This window comes from Prionailurus bengalensis, chromosome E2 (genome assembly GCF_016509475.1).
Source record: "Prionailurus bengalensis isolate Pbe53 chromosome E2, Fcat_Pben_1.1_paternal_pri, whole genome shotgun sequence".
Lineage (NCBI taxonomy): Eukaryota > Metazoa > Chordata > Mammalia > Carnivora > Felidae > Prionailurus > Prionailurus bengalensis.
Window position 1 is genome coordinate 26,953,263 of NC_057352.1, and position 21,032 is coordinate 26,974,294.

General features: G+C 34.5%; 1 protein-coding gene across 1 annotated transcript in view; it reads left to right on the forward strand.

The window, feature by feature from the left end:
• The window catches only part of LONP2 (lon peptidase 2, peroxisomal), a 103,763-nt gene that overhangs the window by 41,696 nt on the left and 41,035 nt on the right, over nucleotides 1–21,032 (forward strand). The window contains exons 9-10 of the mRNA XM_043599143.1: nucleotides 13,812–13,962; nucleotides 16,855–16,981. Coding sequence (XP_043455078.1) covers nucleotides 13,812–13,962; nucleotides 16,855–16,981 — 278 coding nt within the window. The remainder of the gene's footprint in view (nucleotides 1–13,811; nucleotides 13,963–16,854; nucleotides 16,982–21,032) is intronic.

The following is a 21,032-nucleotide window of genomic DNA, read 5'->3' on the forward strand; positions in this document are numbered from 1 at the left end:
AATGTATGCTTATGCTAGTACCCTCCATACCAAGTTGATTACTGTTGCTTTATAATAGGTCTTGAAATTATATAGTGTTAGTTCTCCAACTTTGCTTTTCTTTTCCAGAAAAACTTTGGCTATTCTAGATGCTTTGCATTTCCATATAAATTTTAGAATCTTTGCTATAAAACAGTGCTCATATTTTACTGGGATTTTAATTGACATTTCATTTCAATTTGTACTTCATTTGGGGAGAATTGTCTTAAAAATATCATGCCTTCTCGTCCATTGCATATCTCTCCATTTTTTTTTTTAGGTCTCCCTTACTTTCCAGCAGCGTTTTAGCACTTTCAGCACATGCATATTGTACTTTGTCATATTTATCCCAAATTATTTCATAATTCTTGCTTATTTTTTTTATTTCAATTTCTGATTATTGCTAGTATTAATAAAAAGTACGATTTATATTTTGTGTGTTGACATCATATCCTACATTCATTTATTCTAGTCGCTTTCTCTTTCAGCCTTTTTTTGTTTGTTTGGTCCCTGTATTTTATGTTAGGGCTTTCCTCCAATCTTTGATGATTCTTGGTTGTCCTTTTGTATATATAATGTATAACATTAAGATTATTAAAAGTTTTGTGTGCACATGCAAGGTGGCACCTTGTAAGCTTTACCACACAGTGAGAAGTTTGGAATGGGTTCCTCAAATTTCAGGAACTATAGATCATATTTCTTCGAACAGTTGGTATTTTCAGAGAAAGGTCCATTATTATTTCTGCTAGAGGGAGTCAGGCTCTCTGTATTGTAAAACCTACTATTCTAAACAGCCTGTAGTTAAAATGTTGACTTTCACTTTGACTCAAGAGTTTAAAAGATTTGGGGCACCTGGGCGGCTCAGTCAGTTAAGCGTCCAATTTCAGCTCAGGGCAATGATTTCATGGCTTGTGAGTTCAAGCCCCGCGTTGGGCTCTTTGCTGACAGCCCAGAGCCTGGAGCCTCTCCCACTCATGCTCTGTCTCTCTCTCTGTCTCAAAAATAAATAAAAACATTAAAAAAAATTTTTTTAAGAGTTTAAAATATTATTGTTTTACATTTCTAAATATGTATGTTTTTGTTATAATTTTGATGTATAATATATTGCCCAAGTATGCAACTTCATTTTTTCAAATTTTAGAGTTTATTGAGGATCCATTTTCATAAATATTCTGTAGATTTTAGGAAAGACAGTTTATTTGTAACATACTGACCTTTGAAGTGTATATATGTATATCCATGATGAAGTGTATATTTGTATAAGCATGCATATGTGTTTGCACATACTATACATACACCTAAAGAACAGCAATGTTATAACAGTTATGTGTGTGTAAGTGTTATAAGATTGCTGTTCTCTAGGTTTAGGTCTTTTTTCTGCACATTAAGATATACATTAAACTTACCCACTATAGTTTTTGTCAGTTTCATTTTGTAATTTCTAATGAATTTTTTAAATTACATTTTAAGAGTATTCATTTGTTTATATCATCATTATGGATATTTTCTGCTATCTAGGCACAGCCCTTTGTTCCATTCATGGTTCTTAACCTCAGTTTCTACTTAGTTTACTAATATTTGTACAGTTCTTCCTTCCTTTTTTGTTAATATATACCAGGCATAGCTTTTTCTGTCTTTTAACTTTTAACCTTGTAGTATTATGTTTTATTAGTATTTCATATAATCAAATTTTAGATTACCTTTTGATACTATCTGGAAGTCTCTAATATTCAGTAGGCTTTTTTTGTATTATTATCTAACTCAGGTTTGGAGCCTTTTGTCATCTTATTGTTTAGTTGTTTTCTGTACCCTTTTTAAGGAGTCCTAGTTACTTTCTTTGAATTATGTTATTAACTATATGGACACTTTGTTCAGAAGGCATTTATTCTGTTTTTTTATATTACGTGTGATACTTTTAAGTTAAAAAAAATCACACATCTCAGGTTCTCTATCAGTATCATACATGAAATAGGATATATTGTTCCTCCCTTTATTAAATCAAAACGAAATAATACACAGTAATCCACCACATCCTTATCTCACTACCTGGTTACTTTAAGCGATTTCATTTTTTACATTATTTTGATCAGAAACCATTTTTGACTTTTATATTATTTCTTTTTTTTTTTAATTAATAGCCTTCCCCTCTTCTTTTCTTTTTCTTTCTTTCTTTTTTTTATAACAGTTTTAGGTTTATAGCACAATTGAGTGAAAAGTACCGAGAGTCTCATATAACCTTTTACCCTCCCTACCCCAGTTTTCTCTTTTTTAACATCTTGCATTAGCATGGTACATTTTACATATTCAGCAGTCAATAGACATTTGGGTTGTTCCTACCTTTGGTTGTTATGTATAATGCTGCTGTAATCATTTATGTGCAAGTTTGTGTGTATAATAGGTTTTCAGTTCTCTTGTTATCTGGGAGTGGAGTTGCTGGGTCATATGGAAATTCTGAATTTAACACTTTGAGAAACTTACCAACTATTTTCCAAAGTGACCATACCATTTTAGTTTTTCACTGTGTTTGAAAGTTCTAATTTCTCTGCATCTACATCAATACTTGTTATTATCCATCGTTTTTATTTTAGCCATCCATTTGTTTACTAGGTGTGAAGCTATAGTTTATTGTGATTTTTATTATTTCCCTAATTACTAATAAAGTTGAGCATCTTTTCATGTATTTATTGGCCATTTGTATATCTTCTTTATAGAAATATCTATTCAAATCCTTTGCCCATTTTTAACTGGGTTATTTGTCTTTTTCTGTTAAATTCTTTACATATTCTAGATACAAGTTCCTTCTCAGGTACAGGATTTGCAGATATTTTCACCAGTTTTGGGGGCTTTCTTACCACTTTTTTGATGGTGTTCATTGAAGCACAAAATTTTTTAATTTTGATAATGTCTAAATTATCTATATTTTTCTTTCGTTGTTTGTGGTTTCAATGGTATATCTAAGAAACCATTGCCTAATCCAAGGTCATAAGAATTTTTTTTTTATGAGAACTTATTCTTAACATTTTCTCTTAAGAGTTTCACAGTTTTAGTTCTTGCATTTAGATCTACAGTTGATTTTGACCTAATGTTTACATATGGTGTAAAACATAGAGATTCAGCTTCCTTCTTTTGCATGTGGATATCCAGTTGTCCCAAGCACCACTTATTGAACACTTTTCTTTTTCCATAGAATGGTATTCTCACCCTTATTGAAAATCAATTGATTGTAAATGCAGGTGTTTATTTCTGGTCTCCCAAATCTATTCCATTGATCTATATATATTTCTGTCCTTATGCCAGTATCACATAATCTTGCTTACTTTAATTTTGTAGAAGCTGTTAAAATCAGGAAGTGTGAATATTCCAGATTTGTTGTTTTTCAAGATTGCTTAGCCATAGTGGGTCCTTTGTATTTCCATATGAGTTTTCAAATCAGGTTATCACTTTCTACAAAAAAGGCAACTAGAATTTTGATAGGGATTGCATTGGATCTATAGATCCTTTTAGGGAGTATTGCCATATTAATAGTAATTCTTCTAATCCACGAACATAGGAGTCTTCCTATTTACTTAGGTCTTCTTTAATTTATTTTAACAATGTTTTGTGGGTTTTGAGTATATAAGTCTTACAGTTCTTTTGTTAAACTTATTCTTAAATGTTTTATTCTTTTTGATACTATTGGAAATTGAACTTTTTTCATTTCTTTTTCAAATTGTTCATTGCTTATTAAAGAAATACAGTCGATTTTTGTATATTAGTCTTTTATCCTGTAACCTTTCAGAACTTCTTTATTAGTTCTAATATTTTTTTTCTGTGGATTCCTTAGGTTTTTCCATATACAGATCATATAATGTGCAAGTAGAGATATTTTTACTTCTTTCCAGTTTGAATGCCTAGAGATACATTTTTCCCCCTAATTGCCCTGGCTAGAAGCTCTAGTATAATATTTAATAGAAATGTCAAGATCTGTTCAGATTTTCTATTAATTCTTGATACAAATTACTTTCAATAGTTTGTATCTTCCTAGGAATTTTTCCATTTCACTTATGTTACCAAATTTGTTGGTGTACTGTTGTTCATAGTATACACATATATTTTTCATTTCTGTAAGGGTGATAGCAGTGTGAACTGAGTCATTCCTGATTTTAGTAATTTGAGTGTTCTCCCTGTAGTCAATATGGTTCCATAGTCACTATGGCTACATGTTTGTCAATTCTGTTGAACGATTCAAAGAACAAAGTTTTGATGTTTTGATTTTCTTAGTTGTTTTTGTCTTTACTGTTTAGTTTATTTGCTTTAATTTTATTATATTCTTCCTTCTGCTTGCTTTGGGTTTAGTTTGCAATTCTTTTTCTACTTTCTTAAGGTGGAATGTTAGGTTATTGATTTGAATTTTTTAAACATAGCTTTTACAGCTGTGAATATTTTTATAAGCAATACTTTATCTGCATCTCAAGTTTTAGTAGTAAGTTACATTTTTGTTTTTATTATCCCAAAATATTTTCCAACTCTTCTTGTGATTTCTTTTTGACCTTTTGGTTATTTAGGGTTTAATTTCATATTTTTGTGAATTTCCAAATTTTTTTCTTACTCATTTCTGATTTCATCACATTGTGGTCAGAGATTATACTTTGTATGATTTCAATCCTTGAAATTTAGATGTTTATTTAATAGCCTTGCTTATGGTCTGTCCTGGAGAATGTTCCATGTGCACTTGAGAAGAATATGTATACTGCTGCTGCTGTTGGATGGATTGTTCTCTAGATGTTTATTATGTCTAATTGATTATAGTATTGTCAAGTCTTCTATGTTTTTGTTGATCTTTTCCTAGTTTTACCTGCTATTGGATATATAGAGATAAGACTTAGATATAGATTGTCTATATCTGTGTGTATGTGTATATATGTATATATATATATATATATATATATATATATATATATATATATATCTAGATATATCCATGTAAAGAGATTTATTATAAAGAATCAGCCTATGTAGTTATGGAGTCTGGGAATTCCAAAATCTGTGGTATGGACTGGCAGGCCCAAGACCCAGGAGAAATGATGGGCAGATGAAGTTCAAAAGCAGTTTGTTGGAGAATTTTCTCTTGCTTAAGGATGCCAGTCTTTTTGTTCTATTCAGACCTTCAAATGATTGGATGAAGCCCATCCACAAGGTGGAGGGCGGTCTAGCCAAAGTTCACTGATGTATGGGGCAGTCAGTTAAGCACCTGACTTTGGCTCAGGTTATGATCTCATGGTTTGTGAGTTTGAGCCCTCCATTGGGCTCTGTGCTGATAGCTCAGATTCTGTGTTTCCCTCTCTCTTGCCCCTTCCCCTGTCACTCTGTCTCTCTGTCTCTCTCTCTCTCTCAAAAATAAATAAACAAAAAAATTTTTTTAAAAAGTTCACTGATTTAAATGTTCATCCAAAAACACTCCCCAAGTTGACATATAAATAACATATAAAAACTTAGCTTCAGTAAGTCCCCCTTCCTTCTGCCCTCCTTTGGGAAGTTATTGTCATATAAAATATATCTATATATACTGTAAGCCTATCCATAGACTTGATTCTCATTTTTGCCATAGTTATGTTGTGTAAGATTGTAGCAAACACTGAATTAGTGAATACTGAATTATTGCTCCCGGGAGAAATAGGCTTCTTTGAGAGTCAGTTTGTCAGTTAATCAATACATAACTTTGTTTTAGCTGTGTTTCTGTTTAAAGTTGCCTTATATAATATATATTGTTCATTAATTAACATTGAACTCATGACCATCAACACTATAACTCATGCCTAAATGAAGCTTATCTAACACATGTATTTTGTCCATAAGGCTTGTCACAGCCTTGCACTTACAGACACTAAACAGTACTTCAGTACTTCCTTTTGGGAGTCTTTTAAACAGCAAAATCACTAACAAAAAGCATAGAGGTGCAAAAAACATGGCACTAAATAGACTGCAAGAATGATACTTATTTAGAGTATGAGAACTGAAACAAGAAGGCAGGGCATCACTTTGTTTGACCTCAGTTGAAAACATATGCCTTGGACCATGAGTTGTCCTATGTCTGCAAATGACTACAGAAGCACCACAAAGTATTAATTTTGGAGTTATAAGTAAATTCTAGGTATTAGGTGAATTTGCAAATGCAGAAACCATGAATAATGAGAAACAACTGTAATTATGGCTTGGAAGTCCTTTGAATCAAATAAGAGGTCAGAAATACAAAGAAAAAATATGTTTATACCATCTCTTATATTTAGCGATGTAATTATTTTCACTGGTGTTCTTTGTTTCTGTGGTTACAGCTTAGTGTCCTTTTACTTTATTTAGCCTTTAGTATTTCTTATAGTCTGGCCTGCTGGCTATAAATTCTCTCCGTGTTTTTTATCTGGGAATGCCTTAATTTCTCCATGCCTTTTTTTTTTTTTTTTTAAGTTTATTCTGAGAGAGAGAGAGTGAGCAGGGGAGGGGGAGAGAGAGAGTGCCAAGCAGACTCTGTGCTGACTGATGCCAGGACTCAGTCTCACAAGTTGTGAGATCATGGCCTGAGCTGAAACCAAGATTTGGGAGCTTAACTGACTGAGCCACTCAAACACCCCTTCTACTTCATTTTTGGAGGGTAGTTTTAATGCTTTCCTTCCTTCATGGTTTCTAATGCAAAGTCAGCTGTTAATCTTATGGAGGATCCCTTATACTTCATGAAAGAAGTATTTTCTTTTATTGCTTTAAATGATTAACCTTTGGCTTTGGCTTTTGACAGTTTGTGATGGATGTAGGATCTGAGTCTACTTAGTATCTGTTTTATATATATACACATATACATATGTATATACATATGTATATATGTACACATACATATATATACATACATATACATTATATATATATACACATATATAGTGTGTGTGTGTATATATGTGTGTGTGTGTGTGTATATATATATATATATATATATATATATATATATACTATAAGCCTATCTAGATGTGGTAGATTAACGGTTTTCATCAGATTTGGTAAAGTGGTGACTTTTATTTTTTCAGATATGCTTTATGCCCCTTTCTCTTTCTTCTCTTTGTCTCAGACTACCATTATGAGTATGTTGGTAGTCTGTATAGCATCCAGTACATCTTTGAGGCAATGTTCATTTCTTTGCATTCCTTTTTCTTTCCATACCTCAGACTGGATAAACTCAGTTGACCTATCTTCATTGATTCTAATTTCTGCAGTTGAAATTGCTATTTACATTTAACCCCCATAGTGAATTTTTTGTTTGTTACTATATTTTTCAACTCTCATATTTCTATTTGCTCCTTTTTTAAATATAATTCCTGTCTTTTTATTGATATTTTCTCTTTATTAAGGCATCATTCTCATAGTTTCCTATAATTCTTTCAGCATGATTTCCTTTAGCTTTTTAGTTTTGGTAAAATTTGGCATCTTCCCCATTTTTAAGTGTACATTTCAGTAGTGTTAGGTATATTCACATTATTGTGCAACCAATATCTAGAGCTTTATCATCTTGAGAAACTGAAACTCTGTGCTTATTAAATAGCTATTCTGCATTTCTCCCTTAGCCGCTGGCAACTACCATTCTCCTCTCTGTTTCTGTAACTTTGTCTAATCTATATACCTTATAAGGAGAATCCTTTAGTATTTATCTTTTCATAATTGGTCTTTTGCATTGCATACTGTCTTCAGTGTTTATCCATGCTGTGCGGGCGCCTGGGTGGCTCAGTCGGTTAAGCGTCCGACTTCGGCTCAGGTCATGATCTCATGGTTTGTGAGTTCGAGCCCTGCGTCGGGCTCTGTGCTGACAGCTCAGAGCCTGGAGCCTGCTTCGGATTCTGTGTCTTGCTCTCTCTCTGCCCCTCCCCTGCTCATGCTCTGTCTCTCTCTGTCTCAAAAATAAATAAAACATTAAAAAATTTTTTAAAAATATTCATCCATGCTGTTGCATATTAGTTTTTGTTAACATATTTACAATAGCTGATTTATAATCTTTGTCTAAGAAGTCCAACATCTGGGCTTGTTCAGGGACAGTTTTATTCACTGTTCTTTTTTTTCTTTTTCTTTTATTAAGTCATACTTTAGTGTTTCTTTATGTGTCTCATAATTTCTTTGTTGAAATTGAACATATAAAGTGTTGCAATTATATTTAAATAATATAAGACCCTGCCCCCCTCCCACACACACATACCAAAGAATTGTTGTTACTGTTGCTATTTGTTTAGTGATTTTCCTGATCTCATTCTTTTAAAGTCTATTCTTTCTTGTATGTGGCCGCTGAAGTTGTGCAGTTCCTTTAGTGGTCAGCTAATGATTTTGGGCAGAGATATCCTTAAGTGCTTAAACCCAAAGGTCTTCCACTCTTTGTCAAAGGCTCTGTGTGTGTTTGTTGAGGCATGCCTTTAACTTTGGGCAGATACTTTACAACTCTGTCGTAGCTAGCACTTCCTGCTTGTACACAGCCTCAGTGTCTGCCATAGGCGAACTTTTAGAACCATTTCTCTTGTCATACTTACAGTCCTGTATATTTGCATGACCTTCAGGATTCCCTGGAAAACTTCAGAGCTTTTCAAAGGCCCCCATGAGTATCTCATTCCCCAGTTTTTCCTTTTAAATTTTTGATACGCCTCTTGTTAGCCCCAACTGGTATTGCTGCCTGAGGCAGCTGCAGTGTTGAACAATTGCTACTGGTTGTTTTTGACAGATGCCCGAGGGATAGGGCAGTTCACACATTGTGTTTTCTGAGTCAGATCAAATAAAGATAAATCCTGAGAATAGAGCTCTTCCAAGGAACTGCCCAACATGCCAAATATTGACAATTCTCTTGGGAAAAGGGCTTTTGGGGAGTTCTAATCCTATTCTGCCCCCTACAGCGGTTGCTAGGTTACTGTATTTCACAGCTATTGTGGTTGTGAGGCTGTTGGTTTTCAAGGCTACCATTAATTTGAGAGAAGAGGATGAGAGTAAAAGCAAGTTAAAATACCACAGAGCTGGCCTTATTTGCTGAGATTCATCAGTTTTTCGTGAATAAACACTCCACAGATTGTTGCAAATTAATTTCTAGAGTTCAAAAACCTGTTTTGACAATTGTTACTAGTGTTTTCATTGCTTTTAGGGAGGAGCAGATCTTCATAATTCCTTACACTGCCATTCTAGAAGTGCTTCTTCAGACATTTAGTTTTAACTCTGTGCTTAAATGATTTCATCGCTTCTGATCCTTTTATTATGATTAATCTATTGTTTAGATGGAATACTTTTTTCAAGGATTTGTTTGTAGGTAATGTTTTGAGGCCTTTTATATTTACTAGTGTGTCTTTGTTGTCTGCACCAATAATCTCCATATGCTTTGTTCACAAAATTTTGAAAATATATCCCACTATATACAAATATATGTGACAAACAAATGTTTATGATAATAAAATACCATAGACTGGGTGGTTTTTAAAAATTTTTTTTTTCAATGTTTTTTATTTATTTTTGGGACAGAGAGAGACAGAGCATGAACGGGGGAGGGGCAGAGAGAGAGGGAGACACAGAATCGGAAACAGGCTCCAGGCTCTGAGCCATCAGCCCAGAGCCCGACGCGGGGCTCGAACTCACGGACCGCGAGATCGTGACCTGGCTGAAGTCGGACGCTCAACCGACTGCGCCACCCAGGCGCCCCTAAAAAAAACAATAACAAAAACCCAGATATTTATTTTCTTAACAGCTCTGGACTCTGGAAGTCCAAGATCAAAGTGTTGGCAGTTTTGATTTCTCCTCAGGTCTCTTTCTCTTTGGTTTACAGACTATTGCCGTCTCACTGTTCCTTACATGGTCTTTTCTCTGTGCCTCTGCTTCCCTGGTCTTTTTGTCTCTCTCTTTTCTTATAAAGGATTCCAGTCATAATGGATTAGGGCCCCACCCTTATCACCTCATTTAATCCTAATTACCTCCTTTAAGACCCTACTTCCAAATACAGTCACATTAAGGGACACAATTCAATGCATAACAAAGAATATACATATAATATAACATGTATGTACCACTGTACTAATATTATGTACATACATATGTAACAGAATAAATTTTAAAAGATAATTACATTTTCATTGAAAACAACATATTCTAGTTATATAATTGTTTTTATTTCATGATGTGACTATCAAAGCTTATTCAGGAAATAAAAGTGTCTCTGTCATTTTCTTGTTCACATCTTTGCCTCTATTTAATGATACTTTGCAAAAATCTTTTAAAACTACTCCTTTTACTCCTCATTTTTAATCTGTAAAAACACTTAATCAGGCTTACATGGACTACAGTCCTCTGTAACTACAGTGCAAGCAGGTAGTGAGTGCAACACAACCAGCCCTTGCACACTGTGGAGTTTCCACTCTTCTGGAATATCCCAAAATGTGATATTTGTGCCAAGTGAGGGCGTTACTTCCATTCTGTACATTAAGTATTTTAAAAAGTTATTTCCTGGGTAGCTCAGTCGGTTAAGCATACCATTATCTTTGGCCCATATCATTATTTTACGGTCTGTGAGTTTGGGTCCGTGAGTTCGAGCCCTGTATCAGGCTCTGTGCTGACAGCTCAGAGCCTGGAGCCTACTTTGAGTTCTGTGTGTCTCTCTCAGCCCCTACTCTGCTTGTGCGCTCCCTTTCTCTCTCTCTCTCTCTCTCTCTCTCAGAAATAAACATTAAAAAAATAATTTATTTCTGGTGTTTGTGGATAAAGATGTATAGTGTATAAAGATTATATAGGCTAATATTTTCTACTTGCACTTTAGTAGGTCATTATAAACCATCCACTTTTGTGGACATTAGTCTAAACAAAATGTCAACAATAGTTGGGTAGTGAGTTCATTCATGGGTGTTCATTTGGTATGCTTCATATCTTATATGTGTTACATATATTCAGTATTTTAAAGATTTTAAAAAGATTTTAAGCTAGTCATAATTTTGCTTGAAAATTCTGTAGGTGGTATTTCAATAATAATAGCCCGTCATTTATTATTGTACGAGAGGAGTCTATGGCTTTTTGATGTGTAGTGTTGCGTCTTCCAGAATATTTTCATGATTATTTCTTTAATTATTCTGTATTTTACATTTGTTGAGACCTTTTCTTTAGCTATGCCAATTAGCTATGAATTAGATGTCTTTATTTTTACATACCTATCCCCTATATAGTTTTAGTGCCTTTTTCTCCAATATTCTGGACATTTTTTTCAAGTTTGTCCTTACCACTTAATTTCTATAGTATTAATTACGTATAGCTTCCAGGGTTGATTTTAGCTATTTTATTTTACTTTATTTATTTTTACTTTTTGTTGTGGAAAATTTCAACCATAAGAAAATTAAAGTACTATAATGAATTATGTAAACTCATCATTCATCTTTAACAATTGTCTCATGGCCAATCTTGTTTTATGTATTCCTACCCATTCTCCTCCACCGTTTCTATTTGTTTTAAATCAAATTTCAGACGTCATGTCTTTTCATAAGTATTTAGTCTTTATCTCTAAAACATACAGATTTTTTAAAAATATAATTATACTGAAGGTGACAGTTACCTTGTCATCTCTAATGAGTGGAGTGTATTCCTGGATTGCCTGCAAACATCTGTAGTTCTTCTCTTGCCAGAAATTATGGCTGAAGAACAATTCTTAGCATACACCCCTCCCCATAGTTTATTCCACCTCTGATTTCATGATCCTAAGAATAAGGTGTCATATCATGGCTATTTCCATTACCAGTCATACTGTGTAGGTAGGAATTGTAGTCCTAGGATGGATGTAGAAGAACCTTTTAAAGAGAGAAAAAACAGCTCTAGCTGTTCTTGAAAACAGCTCCTGTATGTGGATGAGTTGGTCCATGGAAGCCCTGGCTCTAAAGTTGAGGAAAAAAGCAAGAGATTTGATGCTAAAAAGTTCTTTTGTTTTGTTTTTTTTTTAAGTTTATTTATTTATGTTTGAGAGAGAGAGACAGCATTGGGGGGGGGGGAGGGGCAGAGAGAGGGTGAGAGAGAATCCCAAGCAGGCTCCACACTGTCTTCACAGAGCCCTTTGCAGGGCCTGAACTCATGAAACTGTGAGATCATGACCTGAGCCAAAACCAAGAGTCAGACTCTGAACTGACCGAGCCACCTAGGTGCCCCTAATGGCTAAAAAGTTCTAACTGTGATTTTTATCTCTCCATGGACTCACCAATTTACCTGAAGATTTCATCTAAATAGTGATTACTAGAAATTCTTTTTAGCTGGCTGTTCATCAGTATTTCTGACGCTATTTAAACTCGACACTCTTTTGTGTTTTCCTAAATAAAAGATGGAGGCAAGCAAATTGGGCATTACTGGTTTTCTCTTCTCATAACTATTGCTACTAATTTTCCTACTTTCTTTAAACCCCATTGTCTTTAAATTTTAAGTGAAAAAAATCACTTGGTCAGGTCCCACAGCCATTTCTAAAATTTATCCAGCATGTATGTATTAGATTTAACTAGAGGCATTAAAGAAGAGATTTTATTTATCTAGATATAATGGATTTAACTAAGATTACCTTATTTTCCATACCTTGATTAACAGTTTTCAGATAATTGATAGTAAGATTACTCTGAACCAATTTTATACTGATCACAATTAGTATGATCTTTGAAAAAAGACCTTTTTTAAATAATGTTAAACATTATTAAAGCTTGTGAAAACATGAAGAGTAGAACTTTCTGAAAATTGTATTCTAGATAAACAGTGAGTTTCCAATAATGAGTGTTTACCAAATTCACGATTCTCTGTAAAGGGCTTTGAATTAAGACTAACTTATAGATATGTTTAAAAATAAGTAAAGCCTACAAAGGGAATCAGAACCAAGAAAAAGCAGCTTCTGTGGTAAAATTGTGATTGGTAAACATTTTAGTCCATTTACTTCCTTTTTGAATATGTTGTATGTCAACCCTGTTTATATTTATGCTAGTCTAGTGTAAATGAAACTAATAACATACTAAAGGTTTACAACAGGTAGAAGGCACAAAGTCCTATGTAGACCTCTCCACAGTGAGTGCCTGTGACTGGGAGCATTTGAACAGTAACCTAAAGAAGATGTTCTCTCATACCCAGTTGTTCAATGTTTTAAGAATCTAATTGATAAATTACATAATTTCCCAATTAAAATATTCTAAGAGATACTGATATTTTGCTCATTTAAAACAAGTTTTGCTTTAAGGCATTTTTAAAAAGTGAATTTTTCCTTGTGCTGTATCAGAATATAGCAGCATGGTAATTTTTACTAGTTTTCTCTTCTTTAGAATTCTCCTTTCAGTTAGAGACTTTATAACCAGATTTTCTGATAATGTTTGAGAAGTATACTAATTATTTTACCTATTCCTGAGAATTTCAAAATACTCTACACATTTTCTTCATATGCCCAAAGCAGTTAAGAGGGGATGTGTTACCAAATGAAACTGGTTCTGTAGGATTGGTAACTTATTTATGGCCACAGAGTCACTCGTTAATAAATAGATTTAAGAACAGAGCTTGAAAGGGTAATTTTTGCTTCCTTGTACATTTATATATATTCAAAAATTTTGACATTGAACACATTTCTTTTTTCTTTCTTTTTTTTTTTAAACTATTTAGAATGTGGGGAATGTAAGAATGGTGCTCAGGTTTTAGTGCTATATCCATGTTTTTCAAACTAACTATATTGAGCAGAAATATTGAACTTGCTAATACATCATATGTGTTTTAATTTATACAGCTTTCTGTTGGAACTTTGTATTTAAATGTTTATTGTTCTCTCACAGGTGTTGGATCCTGAACAAAACCATAACTTCACAGATCATTATCTAAATGTGGCCTTTGACCTTTCCCAAGTTCTTTTTATAGCTACTGCCAACACAACTGCTACTATTCCACCTGCCTTGTTGGACAGAATGGAGATCATTCAGGTCCCAGGTACTTGATTCATAAATAAAATCATTATTTGATATTTTTTGCCTTTCTGAACATAACCCTTGAAGTTGTGCTGTGACATTTTGAACAAAAAGTTGATTTGCCAGTGGATGATCTTCAGAGTTGTAAGTCTGATATAAACCAGCTTTTATACAGAGGCTCCTGGCTGGCTCAGCTTGTAGAGCACGTGACACATAATCTCAGGGTCGTGAGTTCAAGCCCCACATTGGGCGTGGAGCCTAGTTAAAAATAAGAAAATGAAAAAATAAAAATTAAACCAGCTTTTATGTAGATTCAAAGTCTAGAACAGCAAAACTTTGTTTGTTTTAATCATGACATAAGATTACGTGTATGTTCTGTAAGATGTCAAGAATAAATTTTGTGTAACAGTTTTAGACTTAGCATTAAAGAATGTTTTCCAGTGTCTTGGAAAACAAGACATTCTTCTTTAAAACTGTTTCTAAACTTATACATAAAAATAATTTTAAATAATTTACTTTTTCTAAGTGTACTCTTTTTTTTTTTTTTTTAATGTTTACTTATATTTGAGAGAGAGAGAGAGAGAGAGCAAGCAGGGGAAAGGCAGAGAGAGAGGGAGACACAGAATCCGAAGCAGGCTCCAGGCTCTGAGCCATCAGCACAGAGCCCGATGTGGGGCTTGAACTCATGAACCATGAGATCATGACCTGAGCTGAAGTCAGACACTTAACTGACTGAGCCACCCAGGCACCCCAATAATTTATTTTTTCAAAATGAGTATCTAAACCCAAAAATAGATCTTTCCATGATCAATTTAGCTTCCTGTCCATCAGATTTTGAAGTTTTTATTGTTGAAGAAAGTGTAATCATTTATTTTCGTTAAGAGTTAGGTCCTAAAGAGTAGCTGAACTTCTCTTTATAACATTTGGCCTCACTTTTACATAAAAGCACAGGGTTCTTTTAAATTCTTCTTTTTGGATCTGTCAAGTAGCTACCTTTTTTTTTTTTTTTTTTACCATGTCTTCTTCACTGGAGTGTGCAAAATAAAGTCCTTCAGTTATTAACACTAAATAAACCCCAGTGTTTTCACCTTCTTTTAATTGCTTAGAAGTATTTTTTTTTCTAGAAGTGATTGAAACCCAATTTGTTAAAATGAAAATAGAGAAGAATCTAAATATATTTTGATCCTAAATAGAATCTAAATATGTATTTCATAATAATCTGAAACAAATTTTTATTATCAAGTGAATGATAATTGGATTTCTTAGTTATCTGTAAGTGCTGCAAGTTCTAATATTTAGTTTTAAAATATGGTGGAGTAAAAAATTGTGTGCATATTTATAAGACTAAAATAAATAAGTAATGAGATCCAATTGCCTGGAAACTCCCAATTAAGGCAGAGAATCCATAAGATACATGATCTGAAGTGAAATCATCAGGACAGCTGCTGCACAGGTAGACACATACGATGCCATTCTTTTCCTGTAGATTCAGTTATCCTATCTCTTACTTTTTTGGCATTTTTTACTACCTTTTTCTACTCAAAAGCTGTCTTATCAGTTCTTTTTTATTTTGCTTATTAAATGGAAAGGGGGCAATTAGTTCAGGGAGAATTTTGTCTTACAGGATTTAAAGGCAAAGTCTATGCTCATAAGGCCTTTAAATAAATAAGAACATAAAGTCTTTTAACTATATCAATTATATGTGTAATTCCAAATGTACAGAGAAAAAAATTTTAGGGAAATGTCTTATTTTTTGTTTTGTTGTTAATATTTATAGCCAGGGTTCTGAAAATAGCTCCTTTGCATCTCTTCCCTTGGAACCTATCACTTACTTAATTGAAGTCTTTGTTGTTGTTGCTGTGGTAAATTTTTCCAGTTACGTATCAAATTATGCTAAAGAAAAGAGATGTATTATTTGCCTTTTAAATAATAAAAATTTGCATTTGAGTTAAGGAGATAATTACCTCATAAGATTTGGCTGAGATTTTTCCTCTTCTTTGAGAGATGTATTATTTTTTTTTAATTTTATTTTTTATTTTTTAAAACTTACATCCAAATTAGCATATAGTGAAACAATGATTTCAGGAGTAGATTCTTTAGTGCCCCTTACCCATTTATCCCATCCCACCTCCCATAACCCCTCCCATAACCCTCAGTTTGTTCTCCGTATTTATGAGTCTCTTCTGTTTTGTGCCCCTCCCTGTTTTTATATTATTTTTGTTTCCCTTTCCTTATGTTCATCTGTTTTGTCTCTTAAAGTCCTCATATGAGTGAAGTCATATGATATTTGTCTTTCTCTGACTAATTCTGCTTAGCATAATACCCGCTAGTTCCATCCACGTAGTTGCAAATGGCAAGATTTCATTCCTTTTGATTGCCAAGTAATACTCCATTGTATATATATACCACATCTTCTTTATCCATTCATCCATCGATGGACATTTGGGCACTTTCCATACTTTGGCTATTGTTGATAGTGCTGCTATAAACATGGGGGTGCATGTGTCCCTTCGAAACAGCACACCTGTATCCTGTGGGTAAATGCCTAGTAGTCCAATTGCTGAATCATAGGGTAGTTCTATTTTTAGTTTTTTGAGGAACCTCCATACAGTTTTCCAGAGTGGCCGCACCAGCTTGCATTCCCACAGAGAGGTATTATTAATCAAGAGACTTTCAAACCATGCTCAGTAAATGTTTTTTTTATTTGTGGACATATTGGTTGGAAATATTAATGGTTATTAGCTGGAGATTAAATTTCTTTATTCTGATTATAATTTTAGTTGAAATAACACTTAAATTCAGTCTGAATCGAAGATCCATTGAGTCTGCATTTGATTCATTAAAAAAAAAACGTGGTACCGTGGAAGCTGTGTGAATGATTACATTTTGTAATCAAAGGTCACTTTTTTCCCAGGGTATACACAAGAAGAGAAGATCGAGATTGCCCACAGGCACTTGATCCCAAAGCAGCTGGAACAGCATGGGCTGACTCCTCAGCAGATTCAGATCCCACAGGTTACTACTCTTGACATCATCACCAGGTTAGTCAGCCATCCTGAGGACTCTGTAATGTTTGAGTCTCAAAAGGAGATTATTTTACTGGCAACTCATAGCATCCATTTCTCTCTCCCCATCAGATTCCCAGCAAGCATTACCACAACTTGATTTACATAGAGCTCTGTATTAGGCAGAAATTCATAAGGAAAGCATTTAGAGTATCTTCATAGCTGAGGACTTTAGTTGAGCCAGAATTTCAACTTTTTCACAATAGCAGTGTAAGGGATTAATTTGATAAATTAAGAACCAAAAACAAGGAAAATATTGAGACACCTTATATGCCCCAGGACCTTAAAAGTTAAATTCTCTTAAGAGGTGGGATGCTACTTTCAGATACCTATTTTAAGTTATTCAGATTTTCTTTTCTTCTCTTTGAGAGATTTTAAACATCCTTAGAATTTTCATCTTGGGAATTAACACCAGAGCAATAGAGAGGGTGCTTTCCCAAGTTAGCTACCAAGTGCTTAAGCCTGTAGCCAGCAGAACGTAAATTATCTGAATAGAGTATTGCTTCATCTGATTTATAGATTGCATGTTTGAATGGAAAATATACCCTGTTGAGAATTTATATCTATAACAGCCTCTTACAGTTTTCCTGGCTCAGTGTTACAGATCCATTGCATCATCTGGCAAATTGTGTTGAGCTGCCAAACACTCCTCACGCGGCCCTCTCGCAGTAACTGCTTTTTTTTAGCAGAAGCAAAGTATCTCTCCATTTTAAACTTTGACTTAGAGTTTGGCCAGTCAGACTGGTTTTTTTTGATCTAAGCCAGCCTTCTTATGGAAGTCTATTTGGAAGTCTGTTTAAATTTATACACAAAACAGTAAGACTAGATCTGACCTGGGAGTTCCTTTTCATAACTCGTGATTCATGGTGTGGATAATGCCAGGGGAAATAAAATAGGTGATTTATATGCCGAAGTCTTCCAACAATATTATTCCAGATAACACCCCTGATGCCTTTGCGTAACTTTCAACAAGTCACTTAACCTTTTTCCTAGCTTCCCCATCTGTAAAATATGAGTGAAAGAAAAAAAAATATCTGGATCAAAATAATAATGACTTTGAAGAGTAATCATTATTTGTATTTCCCAATTGTTGCTTCAAGAACTATTTCTTTTTTATAAACTTGTTTGCCCAAAACATCAAATATTAAAAGCTATGGACATTAGGAAATGTCTCTGAGCAGTTTTAATATATTTAAAAACAGCGTAGGTATTTGCTACTCCAAGCAAGTTTTGGCTATTTTTTAGTGAGCTACCAAGCTTAGGATATAGTTTTTCATCTTTTGATGTATTTTTCATCTTTGTGTGTGTCCTAGTCTGAGACCCATAATGTTCAGGAGGAGGGGAGGAGATCTCAGATCTCATCTAGTCCTACCTCCCTCATGGTATAACTAGCCTACTTGAGCTCCTCCAGTGCTAGAGGGCTCACTGCTGTCTACTCTTTGGTAAGTAAATAAATGGTTATAAAATAATCTTTATGTTCTCCTCCCTATATTTTTCTAGTTCTGCCTTAAACAAGCACCTGGAATCTAAGGATAAATTCCTCCCTTGTACAGCCCCTCTGGCATTAAAAAAAAAAAAAAAAAGTCAGGTCCACTTCCCATAAATCTTCTCTTTTTCAAGTTAAACATTCCTATTCTCTTTACGCTTCCTCTTGACCCACTTTCAAGACTTTTCACCTTTCTGATTAGTCATCTTCTGGATGATGTCTGTGAAATCAATGTCCCTTTTAAAATTAAACACCCAGAGTGGAACTCAATATTTCAGATGTAGCCCAAACAATTTGTGGTATAAGACTACTGGTTTTCTTATTTTGATTATATTATTTTATGACTGTATCTGAAGATACAGCTTTCTTAGGTTATTCTCTTGCCTATTGCACTTACAGTTACCAAACATCTTCACTTGTTTTTCATACAAATTTCTGAGTTCAGTCTGTCTCATTCTGTATTCATAGGGTTGAATTTTATAAAGCCCAAAGGGAGAGGAGTTTGTAGTTATGTATATTTTGTTGTCGGTCTCAGCTACCATTGCAGCAAATTGATTTTTTTTTAATCTTGATTATCTTTAGTTTATGTCTTCTGGAAATTGGCATAGGTAGCATCTTCATACTCATATCATAGATAAGAAACATCAGCCACTTCTCATTTCATAATGGTCATTCTTCCCTTTTTGGTTTAAAAATACTAAATAGGGATAGTGTGTCTACTTTCTTTCAATCAGTTGTTAATGTTATATTGTCTCCATTAGCTCCTAGCCCGTTATTGTTCTGACCACCTTAAAAAAAAAAAAAAAGGCAGTATTTCATTTGTATTGCTATGGTTGTCATTATTTCTGGCAGTTTATTCGGAACTTCCTGGCACCAATTCTACGTGTTCGTGCCATTCCCCGGTAAGCTTCCGCAATCCCTGTTCTTTCATCTTTTGTCCAGACCCTTTAATCTGAGCTCATCAGCTGGTTGTCTAGGAAGCTACATTGGGTTTTTGTTTTTGTTTTTGTTTTTGTTTTTACATGTTGGTTTGTTTAGTTTTAACATGCCTCTCTTTTTTCTTCCTTACTGAAATTATATGCAGTTGTATAATAATGGACTTTATGCTTACCTCTTCCTATCCCTTTGATTCAAATGAGTTTTATTTTAGAGTGTTTGGCCAAGAGTTTTTGTCTTTTCTCAGAACTTTTGAATTTAAAAAACTTTTTAGTGTTTATTATTATTTTTTTTTAATTAAAAAAAAAATTTTTTTATGTTTATTTTTGAGAGAAAGAGACCAAGTGCAAGCGGGGGAAGGGCAGAGAGAGAGACGGGGACACAGAATCTGAAGCAGGCTCCAGGCTCTGTGCTGTCAGCACAGAGCCAGACGCAGGGCTTGAACGCACGAAACCGTGAGATCATGACCTGAGCCAAAGTCAGACACTTAACCAACTGAGCCACCCAGGTGCCCCTATTGTTTTTTATCTTTAATTTTTTTTTTTAATATTTATTTATTTTTCAGAGACAGATAGAGTCAGAGTGCAAGTAGAGGAGGGACAGAGAGAGAAGGAGACACAGAATTCAAAGTAAGCTCCAGGCTCTGAGCAAGCTGTCAGCACAGAGCTCAACACGGGGCTCAAACCCACAAACCATGAGATCCTGACCTGAGCTGAAGTTGGACGCTCAACGACTGAGCCACCCAGGCACCCCAATGTTTATTTATTTTTGAGAGAGGGAGAGAGAGAGAGAGAGAGAGCAAGCGCGTGAGCAGTGGAAGGGCAGAGAGAGAGGGAGGAGACACAGAATCTGAAGCAGGCTCCAGGCGCTGAGCTGTCAGCGCAGAGCCCAACACTGAGCTCAAACATGAACCGTGAGATCATGACCTGAGCCAAAGTCGGATGCTCAACCAGCTGAGCCACCCAGGTGCCCCTAGACTTTTGAAATTTGCTTCCCTAAAGTTTAGAATATATGTGTGACTGCCTAATCAAATCCAGTTTTTCAGATAAATCTATATTCTCTACCTGATACTATTCAAATCCATCCAGAGTTGGGAGGCCAAAAATGGTTGTGCCAAATAATGTTTTATGCAGTAGCTTATAGAATTTAAATCTAACATAAGTTTTTTAAGACGGCTCTGCTTAACCACATTTAGAATCTTCTTCGCAAATTCACGGTGCTTGTATCAGCATACTTTCTTTCTTTAGAAGTCTCTGAAAATACACTGAATAGAGGTGACTAGTTCAGTTCCTAGTAAACTCTAGATTTCTGTTGGGGCACCTGGATGACTCAGTCGGTTAAGCATCTGACTCTTGATTTCGGCTCAGGTCATGATCTACCAGTTCATGTGATCGAGCCCCCCAAGAGTGCTCTGCACTGACAGGGCAGAGCCTGCTTAGGATTCTCTCTCCCTTTCTCTCTGCCCTTCCACTACATGCGTGCTGTGTCTCTCACTCTCTCTCTCTCTCTCTCTCTGTCTCTGTCTCTGTCTCTGTCTCTCCCTCTCTAAAAATAAATAAACATTAAAAAAAACAGATTTTTATTTATGATTATTTTTTGCTTTAG